Source organism: Penicillium vulpinum (genome assembly GCF_028829585.1).
Source record: "Penicillium vulpinum strain IBT 29486 chromosome Unknown utg000003l_segment0_segment0, whole genome shotgun sequence".
NCBI classification, from domain to species: domain Eukaryota; kingdom Fungi; phylum Ascomycota; class Eurotiomycetes; order Eurotiales; family Aspergillaceae; genus Penicillium; species Penicillium vulpinum.
In genome coordinates this window covers 5,989,112-6,002,210 of record NW_026643243.1, presented here as the reverse complement: position 1 = coordinate 6,002,210, position 13,099 = coordinate 5,989,112, and the positions used below count along the sequence as shown (strand labels likewise).

Here is a 13,099-nt window from a genome sequence, read left to right as displayed (position 1 = left end):
TCGCTTTTTTTTTAACTAATACCTGCAATCCCCTATTTATCATTTCACTCTGGGGTTTTAACTTCTCGCGCGCGCATCCTCAGCACTGCGACCATGGCTGACTATCAGTACGGAGGCTCCGAAGAGGAGAATGCGGAGATTAGAAATCTCGAGGCCGAGCTGGTACGTGTTCCATGCGCATTTACGAACGTGCCCCTCATTAACTGACGTGTTTCTCTCTTACAGCTTGATGATCCTGACAACTTTGAAACCTGGGAAAAGCTGGTGCGCGCCGCCGAGGGACTCGAGGGCGGAATCAATCGCAATTCCAGCCCCCAGGCCATCACAACCGTCCGCTCAGTGTATGATCGGTTCCTTGCCAAGTTCCCTTTGCTCTTTGGATACTGGAAGAAGTATGCCGACCAAGAGTTCTCCATCACCGGCACTGAGGCCGCTGAGATGGTATGCATATACATTCCTTACGCATCGGCCTCTTCTTTTCCATAACTTTGTACTGACCTTGTTGCTCTAGGTCTATGAACGAGGCATTGCTAGCATCTCACCATCCGTTGATCTTTGGACCAACTATTGTTCGTTCAAGGCGGAGACTTCGCACGATTCCGACATAATTCGAGAGTAAGTGAGAGTAGAGACGGTCATCTTCCCTTTCCCTATAACCGTTACCGACGCAGCCCGCGAAAGTTCTCCTGATGCCGGTCACATGTTTCCTGGATATGGCAATTTCCAGTCAGTCTCATTGTTGATGGGTGAGAGACCGCTCGCTGCTTTGCTTCCTTGATCTAAGTGGAGCCCACTTCTCACCCATAGCTCACTCAGGCTGCATTTCTCCTCTGATTGGCCAAATCACAACTTTCTTGCATTAAAAGGCCAAGGAATAGTCTCGTTCAATGGCCTTCTACGGAGCACCAGATTTCCACCTATCCCTTAGCTTCATCCACCACACTCATTTGATTACTTCGGGTTTCACAAGCGGACAGAGTTTACTGCTCATGTTTGCCATTCTCATTATTCCTTTCCTGTCCCCTACCACTCCTATCCCAGCCATCAGGCCCATATATCCACAGTGTGCTAACTTAAATACCCTCAGACTTTTCGAACGGGGTGCCAGCAGTGTGGGTCTTGATTTCCTCTCCCATCCCTTCTGGGATAAGTACATTGAGTTTGAGGAGCGGGTTGAGTCCCATGATAAGATTTTTGCCATTCTTGGACGTGTCATCCACATCCCCATGCACCAGTATGCTCGCTACTTCGAGCGGTACCGCCAGATTGCGCAGACTCGCCCTTTGTCCGAACTCGCCCCCGCAGAGATCATGGCCTCATTCCGCGCCGAGATCGAAGCTGCATTGTCCCAGTCAGCTCCTGGACCCAAGATTGAAGCCGAGATCGAGCGGGATCTCCGACTTCGCGTGGACACCTACCACCTAGAAATTTTTACGAACACTCAAACCGAGACGACCAAGCGCTGGACTTTTGAATCGGAGATCAAGCGTCCCTACTTCCACGTCACTGAACTCGATGAAGGCCAGTTGATGAACTGGAAGAAGTATCTTGACTTCGAGGAAGCCGATGGCTCTTTCTCCCGGACTCAGTTCCTGTATGAGCGATGCCTGGTTACCTGTGCCCACTACGACGAGTTCTGGCTCCGCTACGCTCGTTGGATGGCTGCTCAGCCTGATAAGGAGGAAGAGGTTCGAATCATCTATCAGCGTGCCTCGTATCTCTACGTCCCGATCGCCAATCCCACTGTCCGACTCCACTACGCCTACTTCGAAGAGGTGTCAGACCGCGTGGATGTGGCGAAGGATATTCACAATGCTATTCTGATGTATCTCCCCAGCCATGTCGAGACTATCATCTCACTCGCCAATCTGTCTCGTCGTCATGGAGGCCTCGAGGCGGCCATTGAAGTCTACAAAACACAACTGGATTCGCCAGAGTGCGAAATGGCCACAAAGGCTGCTCTCGTTGCCGAGTGGGCCCGTCTTTTGTGGAAGATCAAGGGCAGTCCTGACGAGGCTCGCAAAGTTTTCTACGAAAACCAGCATTACTACCTCGACAGCCGGCCCTTCTGGGGCAGCTATCTTGTCTTCGAAATCGAGCAACCCACCAGCGCGGCTACCGAGTCTGTCCAGTATGAACGTATCAAGCAGGTCATTGCTGACATCCGGTCCAAGAGCATTCTGCAAGTCGACGCTGTCAAGGAACTTGTGCAAATTTATATGACATACCTTCTTGAAAGAGGAACTAAGGATACCACGAAGGAATACATGACCCTGGATCGAGAAATCTATGGTCCCTCATCCGTGGCTTCTGCTCGGACTGGCGGGAATGTGGCAGTGCACCCTACCCCCGCAGAGGGACAGTTTGCTTCAATTCCTCAGATGCAGCCCACACCGGATGACGCTGCGGCTGCGCAGGCACAGGCGTATGCCTACTATCAACAGACTGCAGCGAACGGTACAGCCGCTTGAAATTCAAGTCATCTGCACGCCCCCTAAAGCCGATGACTGCAAGTATGGATACGTTTGTTCACGAATGGGTTCGTTTCTGATAGTTCTACTGGTGCCTTTTCCTTCGGTGTTTTTGTCTTCGTTACTTACCCTGGCATGTTGATTTACATGGGTGGGTAAGTTCGTTTTTCATGTAGTATCATCCCCGTTGCCCGTAATGGGCACCCTTCCCTTCTAGCGATTTTGACCCAGATTAAAGACAGCTTCTTCTCACCTTTGTCAGATGTCATGGTGTCAAGTCCCTTCTTGGGGATTGACACAGGCTTATGGCCAATTCGAGATTGGATCCTTCGGGACCAATTGTATTCTAGCGTGGCTTGTCTTTTACTGAAAATTAATTCAAATTGATTCATCTCCGAGTATGGATAGACCTCTTAGACTTAAATGCAAAAACTGAATTGTCCTGGTATGCTGTAGTTGCCTCTTGGGCTATAATTACCTAGGGTACCCACGGCGGGGCCCACCCATTATGAGCTATGATCACATGTAGATAGTAGTACAGATGTGGATAGAGATTCGCACGTGATAAATAACACGTGACTACGCGTTTGGCTCTTATCATATTCCGTAGAAATTCAATATCACTCCCTTCTCGTCTCTAGTCTAGTGGTTTCATTAGCTCTCATTTCCCTCACATACACAAGTCATGGCCAACGGCTCTGACGGATTACCTCCGCTCCCTCCCCCAGATCCAGTGGAGCGCCCACCCACCCCGCCTCCGCCTCCTCCAGAAGACTTGGTCGCTCCTCCACCGCCGCCAGACAGCATCGCCCCTCCACCTCCTCCCGACGATGTGCCACCCCCGCCTCCAGTTGAGACCCAGAAGAAGCAAAAGCTGGGATGGGGCGCAAAAAGACCGACTGTCACTCCGCTGAGTGTGGAGGACTTGATACGCAAGAAGAAAGAAGCAGATGCGGCAACGGCAAAGGTAAGCTTGTCCTCCTCCGGGGATGGTGAAATACATGACGAAGGTTTCTGTAGCTTTTACTTACATTTACTTCTTCTTTCAGCCTAAATTTTTATCCAAAGCTCAACGAGAGAAACTTGCACTAGAGAAACGAGCTCAAGAGGTTGAGGCAGAGCGGCAAGCCAAGGCCCGCGCAAACGGCACTGATCGCAATGGTCTCTCGTCTGAACCATCGTCGGCAAGGGCTCAGGAACCTCGGAATATCCGGGAGGAATCAGCGGTCCGTCATGTACCCACCGGGCCGCGAGCGATGCGCGACGACCCCCCAACTGGACCTGGCGGTATGCGGAAAGGAGGCCGACAGTACAATCGCGATCGCGATCAGGATATGGCGCCGCCTAAGAGTCGAGGCGAAAAGCGTCTAACAGAAGAAGACGAAGCGGCAGCGCTGGCTACATTGACCAAGCACCGATACATGGGAGCCGACCAGACGTCTAACTTCTCGGCAAAGAAGAAGCGTAAGCGTACCGCGGACCGCAAGTTCAACTTCGAGTGGAATACCGAGGAAGACACAAGCGGCGACTACAACCCCCTCTACCAGCACCGACACGAAGCCAATTTCTTCGGCCGGGGGCGCTTGGCAGGCTTTGGCGACGATGTTGCTGATGATGTCGCGCGCAAATACGCCGAGGCATTGGCAACCCGTGATCACGAAGCCGGTAGCGCGCGAGCCAAAGAAATACTGGAGATGGAACGCCGGCGACGCGAGGAGAGTACTCGCACGCAGATTGATAAGCATTGGAGTGAGAAGCGCTTGGACCTCATGCGCGAGCGAGACTGGCGTATCTTCAAAGAAGATTTCAACATTGCCACCAAAGGTGGCAGTGTGCCCAATCCTATGCGTTCATGGGAAGAGAGTCTATTACCCAAGCGCTTGTTGGAGCTCATTGACCGTGTCGGATATAAGGAGCCCACAGCTATTCAGCGCGCGGCAATCCCCATCGCTATGCAGTCGCGTGATCTGATTGGTGTCGCCGTGACAGGTTCTGGTAAAACAGCCTCATTCCTCCTCCCACTCTTGGTTTACATCTCGGCACTACCGCGATTTGACGAAAATGAGTGGCTCAAGAACGACGGGCCATACGCTATTGTTCTAGCACCCACTCGTGAATTGGCGCAGCAGATTGAGATCGAAGCCAGAAAGTTTACACAGCCCCTTGGATTCAACGTGGTCAGTATTGTCGGTGGCCACTCTCTTGAAGAACAAGCATACAGCCTGCGCAATGGCGCCGAAATCATTATCGCCACCCCTGGTCGTCTGGTCGATTGTATCGAGCGTCGCATGCTAGTACTCAGCCAGTGCTGCTACGTAATTATGGATGAAGCAGATCGTATGATTGATCTTGGTTTCGAAGAGCCTGTCAACAAGATCCTGGATGCCCTCCCCGTCACGAACGAAAAGCCCGATACAGAGGAGGCAGAGAATTCAACTGCGATGAGCCAGCACCAGTACCGCCAGACTATGATGTACACAGCCACTATGCCTGCCGCGGTCGAGCGCATTGCTCGCAAGTACCTCCGCCGACCAGCCATTATCACCATTGGTGGCGTCGGTGAAGCCGTCGACACAGTGGAGCAGCGCGTAGAGATGATCTCCGGCGAAGACAAGCGCAAGAAGCGCCTCGGCGAAATCCTCTCATCTGGCGAGTTCCGTCCCCCGATTATTGTGTTCGTCAACATCAAGCGAAACTGTGACGCTATTGCTCGCGAAATCAAACAAATGGGCTTCTCCTCAGTTACTCTACACGGATCCAAAACTCAAGACCAGCGTGAAGCCGCGCTCGCCTCCGTGCGCAACGGCTCAACAGATGTCCTCGTCGCAACTGACCTCGCAGGAAGAGGTATTGATGTGCCGGATGTGTCCCTGGTCATTAACTTCAACATGGCAACCTCAATCGAGAGTTACACTCATCGTATCGGTCGTACTGGTCGTGCTGGAAAGAGTGGTGTTGCTATCACCTTCTTGGGCAGCGAGGATAGCGATGTTATGTATGTTACACCCATTTCTTTCCCTTTTACATTTTGTCGCTGTCTCATACTAACACTTCTGCAGGTACGATCTGAAACAAATGCTGATCAAGTCACCCATCTCGCGTGTCCCCGAGGAACTGCGCAAGCACGAAGCGGCGCAGTCCAAGCCCACACGCGGTCCTGGCGGAAAGAAAATCGAGGACAGTTCTGGGTTCGGAGGCAAGGGAGGTTGGGCATAGGCCTCTCCGCTATGCTTCTCTTCTTTCTGTATTATCTTCCATCGATACCACCCTTTTTTTTCTCCCTGTGAGATGTTTCAATCTACGTTTGGCGGCCGAGATGACCGTATGAGGCGTTTTTCTGGCAATCAAATACACCATTCATGACCCCGGGAGGCTTTTGTGCCATTTTTCTCAAAACTCAGTCACATGTTGTTATCATGATGTAGTTAGGTATTGTAATCAGAGCATATATTCTATCTAGCTAGCCCTAGTCCATACGAGCACTTAGTCTACAAGATATTGGGTAATTGAGTAGAGTATGAATTTAGCTCAAAGAAGCACATCCTGCGTGCTTTCTGTATTTAACAATGTAAAAAATAATGTGCAGTCGAAGGAAAGTTCGCTGCAAGCCCCGAAAACAAAGAATCCCCGTGTATCCAAGAGATCTATGAATCTTGTTCAGCTACTTTTTACTAAATTTACAGCTTGCTCTGGAGATAGCTGTTGGTGCTCAGCCACTGCTCAACATCGTCACGGTCACGCTTGAGCCAGTTGATCTTGGCGCGGATGGCGTCAAGACTCTGCTCAACAGCACGGTCGAAGCCCTGCAAGAAAGATCCGAATTAGTAAATATTACAAAAATATATGAATTCCAGATGAAATTCTGGCGAAGTTACTAACCTTAGTGTCCTTAGAGGCGAAGAATTCCTCAACATCCTTCAACTGCGCCTCAGTGCAGAAACTGGCAGTGGTCAGCTGGACAACAGTGCCCAGCATGCCGAGACCGGGAGGAAGACGCTTATAGATGTCATCCCAGTTGGACTTGAGCCAGTTCCAGCGGCCCTCGACACCAGCCGGGTGGCTGCGGAGACCGCCGAGCGGCATATAAATATCCTGGCTCTTGACCTCCTCGTTCATGGCAAGGCCAAGAGTGCGGGCGATAAGCTCGGGATTCTTAGAGGCACCGAGGCAGCGCAGGGCGGTGGTCTTCTCGTCCGAAGTCTGCGCATGGCGGAAACGGTCCAGGACCACTTCGTACTCCTTGACACCGCCGTGCTTCAGGGCAATAGTGAAAACACTACCGCGGATGTTGGGGTGGATGGCGGAGAGGTCGCCGGCAGCGTAGCGGGCGAACATGTCCAAAGCGGCCTTAACGACAACCGGGTCCTCGGCCATACCGGCAGAGCCGAACATGAGGGCCTTGAACTGCTGCAGAATGTGGTCGTCGTTCTCGGGGAACTCCCAGCCGATCTCGTGGGCCTTGGGGGCAACCAGCGAGCGTTGGAAGGCCTTGAGGGCATCCTTTGTCTTGTCATCCTCGAAGAGCCAAGCAGCACGCAGGGTGCCGATACGGGTCAGGATCTCGTTCCAAACGACGAACTCTGACTCGGTATCAAGGCCCTGGAGCAAGGAAAGCATACCAGAGGTGCGCTGGAAACCAGAAGCTGCCAGGGCACCGGAGTCGGCAATCATGCCGGCACGGTCCTCGACACTCAGGCGGCCATCACGGGCAGCCTGGCCGAGCTTCTTAAGGCGCTCAGGGCTGTATGATGTGCGGAAGATGGCAGAGTGATCAGCGTTGAGCTTGAAGAAGTCGAGATCAGGAACGGGGAAGTCACGCTCGCGCTCCGTTAGCATAGTGTCTTCATCAATACCCTTATCAGTGCGCAGACCGAGCATCACGGGGAAGAGGGTCTGGTCCTCCTCGGGACGAACGTCACCGGTACGCAGGAAACGGTTCTGCTTCACGTGAATGGAAGAGTTTTCCTTGTTCTCGGTGACGCTGAGGACGGGGAAGCCAACGTTCTTGGTCCAGATGTCCATAACCGACTGCACGGGTTTTCCACTGGCATCAGCAAGAGCAGTCCACAAATCACCGGTCTCGGTGTTACCGTAGGCGTGCTTCTTGATGTAGTTGCGGACACCCTGGAGGAAGACATCCTCGCCCAGGTACTTGGAGATCATGCGCAGGACAGAGGAACCCTTGGAGTAGGAGATAGCATCGAAGATCTGGTTGATCTCATCAGCACGCTTGACGGGCACCTCAATAGGGTGACTGCTGCGCAGCGAGTCAAGCGAAAGAGCACTCTGCAGGTTGTCGATAACGTAAGTCTGCCAAACCTTCCACTCTGGGTAGAAGACGTTGCAAGAGTACCACGACATCCAGGTCGCGAAACCCTCGTTGAGCCACAGTCCATCCCAGAAGTCCATGGTGACCAAGTTTCCGAACCATTGGTGAGCCAGCTCGTGTTGGACGGTCTCAGCAATACGCTCCTTTCGGGACGCGCCACTGTTCTTCTCGTCCAACAGCACATCGACAATACGGTATGTGATCAGACCCCAGTTCTCCATGGCTCCTGCACTGAAATCAGGCACAGCGACCATGTCCATCTTTGGCAGAGGGAAATCACTGTCAAAGGCCTTCTCGTAAAAGGCTAGAGTCTTGGCAGCAAGCTCCAATGAGAACTGGCCGTGCTCAATATTCTGGTCGGGGGTGGCGTACACACGGATGGGAACCCGGAAGTTCTTTGTCTCGATGTAGTTGAGCTTTCCGACAATGAAAGCAACGAGATAAGTGGACATGAGGGGCGAAGTGGTGAATTTCACAGACTTCTTCTCAGTACCCTGAATCTCGGTCTCTGTATCAACATCCATGTTACTCAAGCAGGTCATGCTCTTATCTGCAACCAAAGTCACAGTGAACTTGGCCTTGAGAGCAGGCTCGTCGAAACAAGGGAAGGCCCGACGGGCATCCGTAGGCTCCATCTGAGATGATGCAATGTACTTAGTCTCGCCATTCTCTTTGTATGATGATCGGTAGAATCCGGCCATGTTATCATTCAGAATACCAGTGAAGGTAAGCTTCAACTGGGCATCCGACCCCGCAGAGATAGCCTGACCGAACTTGATGGTTGCGGTCTGGGCATCCTTGTTGAGGGAGATTTCGGGCTTCGAGTCTACCACTGAGCCTTTGGATGAAACAATTGCGCTGTGAATTTCGATCTCGTTGGAATTGAGGGAGATGAAATCAGTGTCCTCGGTCACATCAAGACTATATGTAAATGTTAGTGACTGATATACTAATATATAACTGTGTGCGAATAACATACTCGATGATAACTGTTCCCTCGTATGTGAACTTCTCAAAGTTGGGCTCCAGTGTCAAATCATAATGCTGGGGCTTGACGTTTGTAGGTAGGACCTCACGGCCCTGAACGTTTGTTGACCCGGAGGTCTCGCGGCGTGAGCTACACATTCTGCGGTAGGAACAGTATCGTTTGGCGGTCTGTGATAGCGGAGAAGGAGAGCGGCGTTGAATTGATCTAGGAACTGAAGCTTGAGAAGAGCGAGCGGAAACAAAGAGGGGGAGGGGAGATCTGGCGGCAATAAGCGGTGGCTTTGCTTGCTGCAGAAGCACGCGCGTGGAGAAACGTCGCATCAGCTCCACGAACCCGAATATCGGGAGAAAAAAGAAGGGGGAAAAGGAGAAGAAAGAATAAGAGGTATTAGTATTAAATAATTAAATAGAACCAAATGCGAGAACAATTGAACCACAGACTGGATACCAACGGTCAACAGAAGAAAAACATGAGATCAGAGTCCGGCAGATTCGAAGGCGGTGAATACAGGTGGTACTCCTACTTTCCGTCTTTTTTTTTCTTCTTCTTCTTTTCTTTTCTTCAACACGCAAATTCACCCAGTGGATGTCTAAATTCTATATGACAGACAACTGATTGGAATGGCTTTTTATGCTGTTATCTTGCAAGACATAATACCAGCAAGTTTGAGGGGCTCATGACAGTTTCAATCGATTCTCTTGGGTGGGCTACCATAGAAGACTGGAACATACAGCAATACAGCACCGCGGCTCATTGCTCTGATGTCACAGCTTTATAGGGCATGACAAGGCAAGCGGTAATGAGGTTCCTTGAATAATGAATGGTTCTATTCTGTTATTACCTATTACTAGTAGCATCTGATGGGAATTTCTTCCAAGTCGCCATGACAAGTGTTAACTCCGTAGTACATAAAAAGCTGAAAGCTGAAATTAAGCCATTCGATCATCGATTATATCATATAAGGTATCTCTAAGAATGCAATGCTTGGGCCTGCGGTAGTCGCGTAAAAACACTGCGAGACCATCCATCGGCATCCACGACAGACTCCTTGACGAGCACATATCCACCAAACCGAGGCATCAACACTGCCCATACAACGTAGTAGATTGCTCCTGCTCCGAAAAGCGCCAAGGCTACCACACAGTGTAGGTAGTATGGTAGTTGCTGATACACATTCTCGCCACCGCTTGGCGGCACATATGGCGCAATCGCGAGGTACAGGTTCGACAGCATGAAGAAGATGGTGACGGGTAGGGTGGCACGGACTCCGGGCGCCCAGTTCGGGTAATTCTTCTCTTTGGTGAGGTAGATATGAACGAGGCCAGCGGCTACGAAGAAATTGACAATTGAGAGAGGGTAAGAGATGAGGCTGGGACAATTGGTCAGTAATGATCTTGCCTGTGCCTTCGGAAATCACATACTTAAGGAGGAAGTTGTACGCATCACCGGGAGGGGGGGCGAGCAGGATAACGGCTGATACAATATAATGCTCAAGCAGGCCAGCTGCTGGCGAGTGGAAAGGCCAGTTACTAGCCCAGATCTTGGAAAAGGGCAAGACACCTTCACGGCCGAGCTCTTGGACAACTGTTTCAAGATCCTATTAGTATACCATCCAATTGTGCAATTGGGAGAATACATACGTCGTCCTTGTGAGAAAATGACGGATAACACATTGCCAAATGCAGAGAGAGCCACAAAGACAGACATGACTCTCTCGGCCTGTTTGCCGAACATGTTTCTGAAGAAAACGCCGGCCACAATGGTGCCAGAGCTGAGCATATCTTCTTTTGAGACAGCAGCGAAATAGGCAATGTTGACAAACATATATAAAATGCCAACGGATATAATAGCAATGGGGGCTGCAATCTTCAACGTGCGGGCTGGGTTCTTTGTCTCGCTCAAGGCCTGTGAATGTAATTAGCAATACGATCAGTAGAAATCATATGTCTATGTCCTTACATAGTTGGCATTCGAATAACCAATAAAGGACCAGATAACGTTGTACAACGCCATGACAATTCCGTATCCGCTTCCCTCGGTGCCTTCGAAGGCATTGGTGAAGTTATGCGGCGTCTCAGCCTTTGTGTGGCCACCAAGTGCCACAAACCCGCAAACAATGATGAACAAGACGATAACCAACTTGAAAACACCAAGCACATTCTGAAGGCGAATACCCCATTTCAAGGCAACGGAGTGGATAAGAAAGGCGGCAGTGAGACAGGCCAGGCCAATTCCACGTTGATTCCATCGTCCGACCTCAACATCTGCTGCGTTGAGGATGTATTGACCGAAAACAGTGCTGTTACTTGCCGCCCATCCAAGTAACACGGCATAGGCGGCAAACATAACAGTGGCCAGGAATTTGGGCTTTTTATAAACGTATTCGAGGTAGTTCTTTTCGCCTCCGTTTCTATAAACAGCCAGGTTAGTCAGTCGTTTATCCTCTTCCATACCCTCGTTGTTCAATACATACTTTGGAATTGCAGTACCCCATTCTAGGTACACTGCTGTCCCAGCCAGAGCAATAATAGTGCCAGCAACCCACATGAACAATGCAAGTCCGACACTACCAGTCAGTCTAAGGATAGTGCCCGGTGTAGCGAAGATACCCGTGCCAATCACGCGGTTAAAGATTAAGAAAGCAGCACTGAAAATGCCAATCTGACGACGGTTGTCGGGTGTTGTCTCGAAGACATTTCCTTCATCTGAAAGCGGAACGATTAGAGGTGTCACTCAGTCATGCCTCAACCCTCATAAGGAAAAACATACACAATCCCGAGATACCATCTGCTCGTTGGATGCCATCATCTCCTGCTGGCTTTGTGTCAAATACTGGTGACTTGTTGGAAGCCTCGACAACAGGATCAACCCGTTCAGCCATTATGTTTTATAGAGTACAGACCGAGTCACTGCCCACACAGTGGAATCGATCGACAAATATTTGTATTCCGCTGAGCGTTTGAAAAACAAGTTTAGCACGGCTAGCCACGGGGCAAAAATGAGGTGCTGGCACTAAATTTGATGCCATAGGTCATTGCGGCTGGGCAGAGTCTCATACTACCTTGGAAATCACCATTTCAAGCTAGTACATCACCAGATGGAGGCAAAGGTACCTGCCGATTTGTGGCTTTTCTCCCGTAGTATTCGGCTCACTGTCTGGAAGAATTCCAGAAGCTTGGGGCAAATACAAATTGCACCATCGCCTAGCCGGGCCGAATATAATATCTAACGTTACATACGGAGATACGGAGTTCAGAACGGTGACAACCCAATTGGACACATATTTTTCTTGGAAAGGAATAACAGCACATGATCCATGTCGTCTATATTAACCATCCTAGCGCAATATAACAAGAACTAGGAAAAAGAAGAGAAAAGTCTCCGATGCCGGGGATGCCGTGGGCTGCCGAAAATCTGTACGGGGCCGGGCCGTGTTTAAACTACTGTAAACGTGGTATACAACATATATAAATCTATTATTCTGTTAGATATTTGGTTATTTCGGAAAATGCAAGATATGTAAGACATAAAAGACATCAAAATTGAGACAATTTATTAATATGGGTTAAGCTAAAATGTGTCAGAATAATCATCCAGATATCATGATTTTGAGGGAATTCACTGCCTAGAGAACGCCTAGAAAAAGCCAAGAGGCAAAAGAGGCAGAGGCTAAAAAAGAAAGAATAAATAGTGAAACTATGACACATAGTCAAAGCACGCCATTGTTAGCGTTGTTGACGTTTAAATCGATGCCAAGCTTAACTTTATATTCTGATATTGATTTTCTAACATGTGTCACTACCTACGTTTACAATATATAGAATCAAAATGTAAATCACTTTCCTCAATTTCTATATGTACAATACATCTGGCAGTATCTGCACCAAATCCAATCTTGGAGCACACCAACGCCGTGACCTTGTTCCCAACCCAAAAAGAAATTCAGTGCCAATCTGTATACCGTGGGTCCCCGGGGTCAAACGCCAATTCGAACGAAAATAGAAAACAGGAAAAAAAAAAGGCAATAAGACATGACATGGCAAGAAATAACACAAGAACTCCCCTGATCTCGTGCTGTAGGATATATGGCAAAACGTGAGCTGGAAAAAAACAGATCGGAAGACAAATATGAACGAAGAAATTAGTATCTCCGCAGAGACATAATTGGCAGATAAATGGCAAAAGGAGGAACATGGCCCTGGAACTAGCCAGAAGGGTACCATATATAAGAAGGACGGGGAAACCAAAAGTCAATCGTTAGCGTCGTGAGTAAAGCCTTATACATATAGGGCTATAATCATGACGCTACTG

The 13,099-nt window shown here is 49.8% G+C and overlaps 4 protein-coding genes across 4 annotated transcripts; 2 read left to right on the top strand and 2 right to left on the bottom strand.

Moving 5' to 3' along the window:
- Nucleotides 1–93: 93 nt before the first annotated feature.
- N7479_007305 (putative mRNA splicing protein (Prp39)) lies at nt 94–2,471 on the top strand (the record flags this gene model as incomplete). Its single annotated transcript, XM_057254999.1, has 4 exons — nt 94–162; nt 226–441; nt 512–615; nt 1,088–2,471. The coding sequence occupies 4 exons, from the start codon at nt 94–96 to the stop codon at nt 2,469–2,471; spliced, it is 1,773 nt and encodes a 590-aa protein (XP_057108861.1).
- A 685-nt stretch (nt 2,472–3,156) lies between these two features.
- On the top strand, nt 3,157–5,687 carry prp28 (mRNA splicing protein PRP28; the record flags this gene model as incomplete). Its single annotated transcript, XM_057254998.1, has 3 exons — nt 3,157–3,438; nt 3,521–5,466; nt 5,531–5,687. 3 exons carry the CDS (start codon nt 3,157–3,159, stop codon nt 5,685–5,687), a joined length of 2,385 nt encoding a protein of 794 aa, XP_057108860.1.
- A 461-nt stretch (nt 5,688–6,148) lies between these two features.
- On the bottom strand, nt 6,149–9,108 carry N7479_007303 (M1 family metallopeptidase; the record flags this gene model as incomplete). The annotated part of the gene is made up of 3 exons (XM_057254997.1): nt 6,149–6,274; nt 6,351–8,721; nt 8,780–9,108. The coding sequence occupies 3 exons, from the start codon at nt 9,106–9,108 to the stop codon at nt 6,149–6,151; spliced, it is 2,826 nt and encodes a 941-aa protein (XP_057108859.1).
- A 649-nt stretch (nt 9,109–9,757) lies between these two features.
- N7479_007302 (high affinity methionine permease) lies at nt 9,758–11,669 on the bottom strand (the record flags this gene model as incomplete). Its single annotated transcript, XM_057254996.1, has 6 exons — nt 9,758–10,157; nt 10,210–10,372; nt 10,429–10,693; nt 10,748–11,198; nt 11,262–11,493; nt 11,558–11,669. 6 exons carry the CDS (start codon nt 11,667–11,669, stop codon nt 9,758–9,760), a joined length of 1,623 nt encoding a protein of 540 aa, XP_057108858.1.
- Between the last annotated feature and the right edge of the window lie 1,430 nt (nt 11,670–13,099).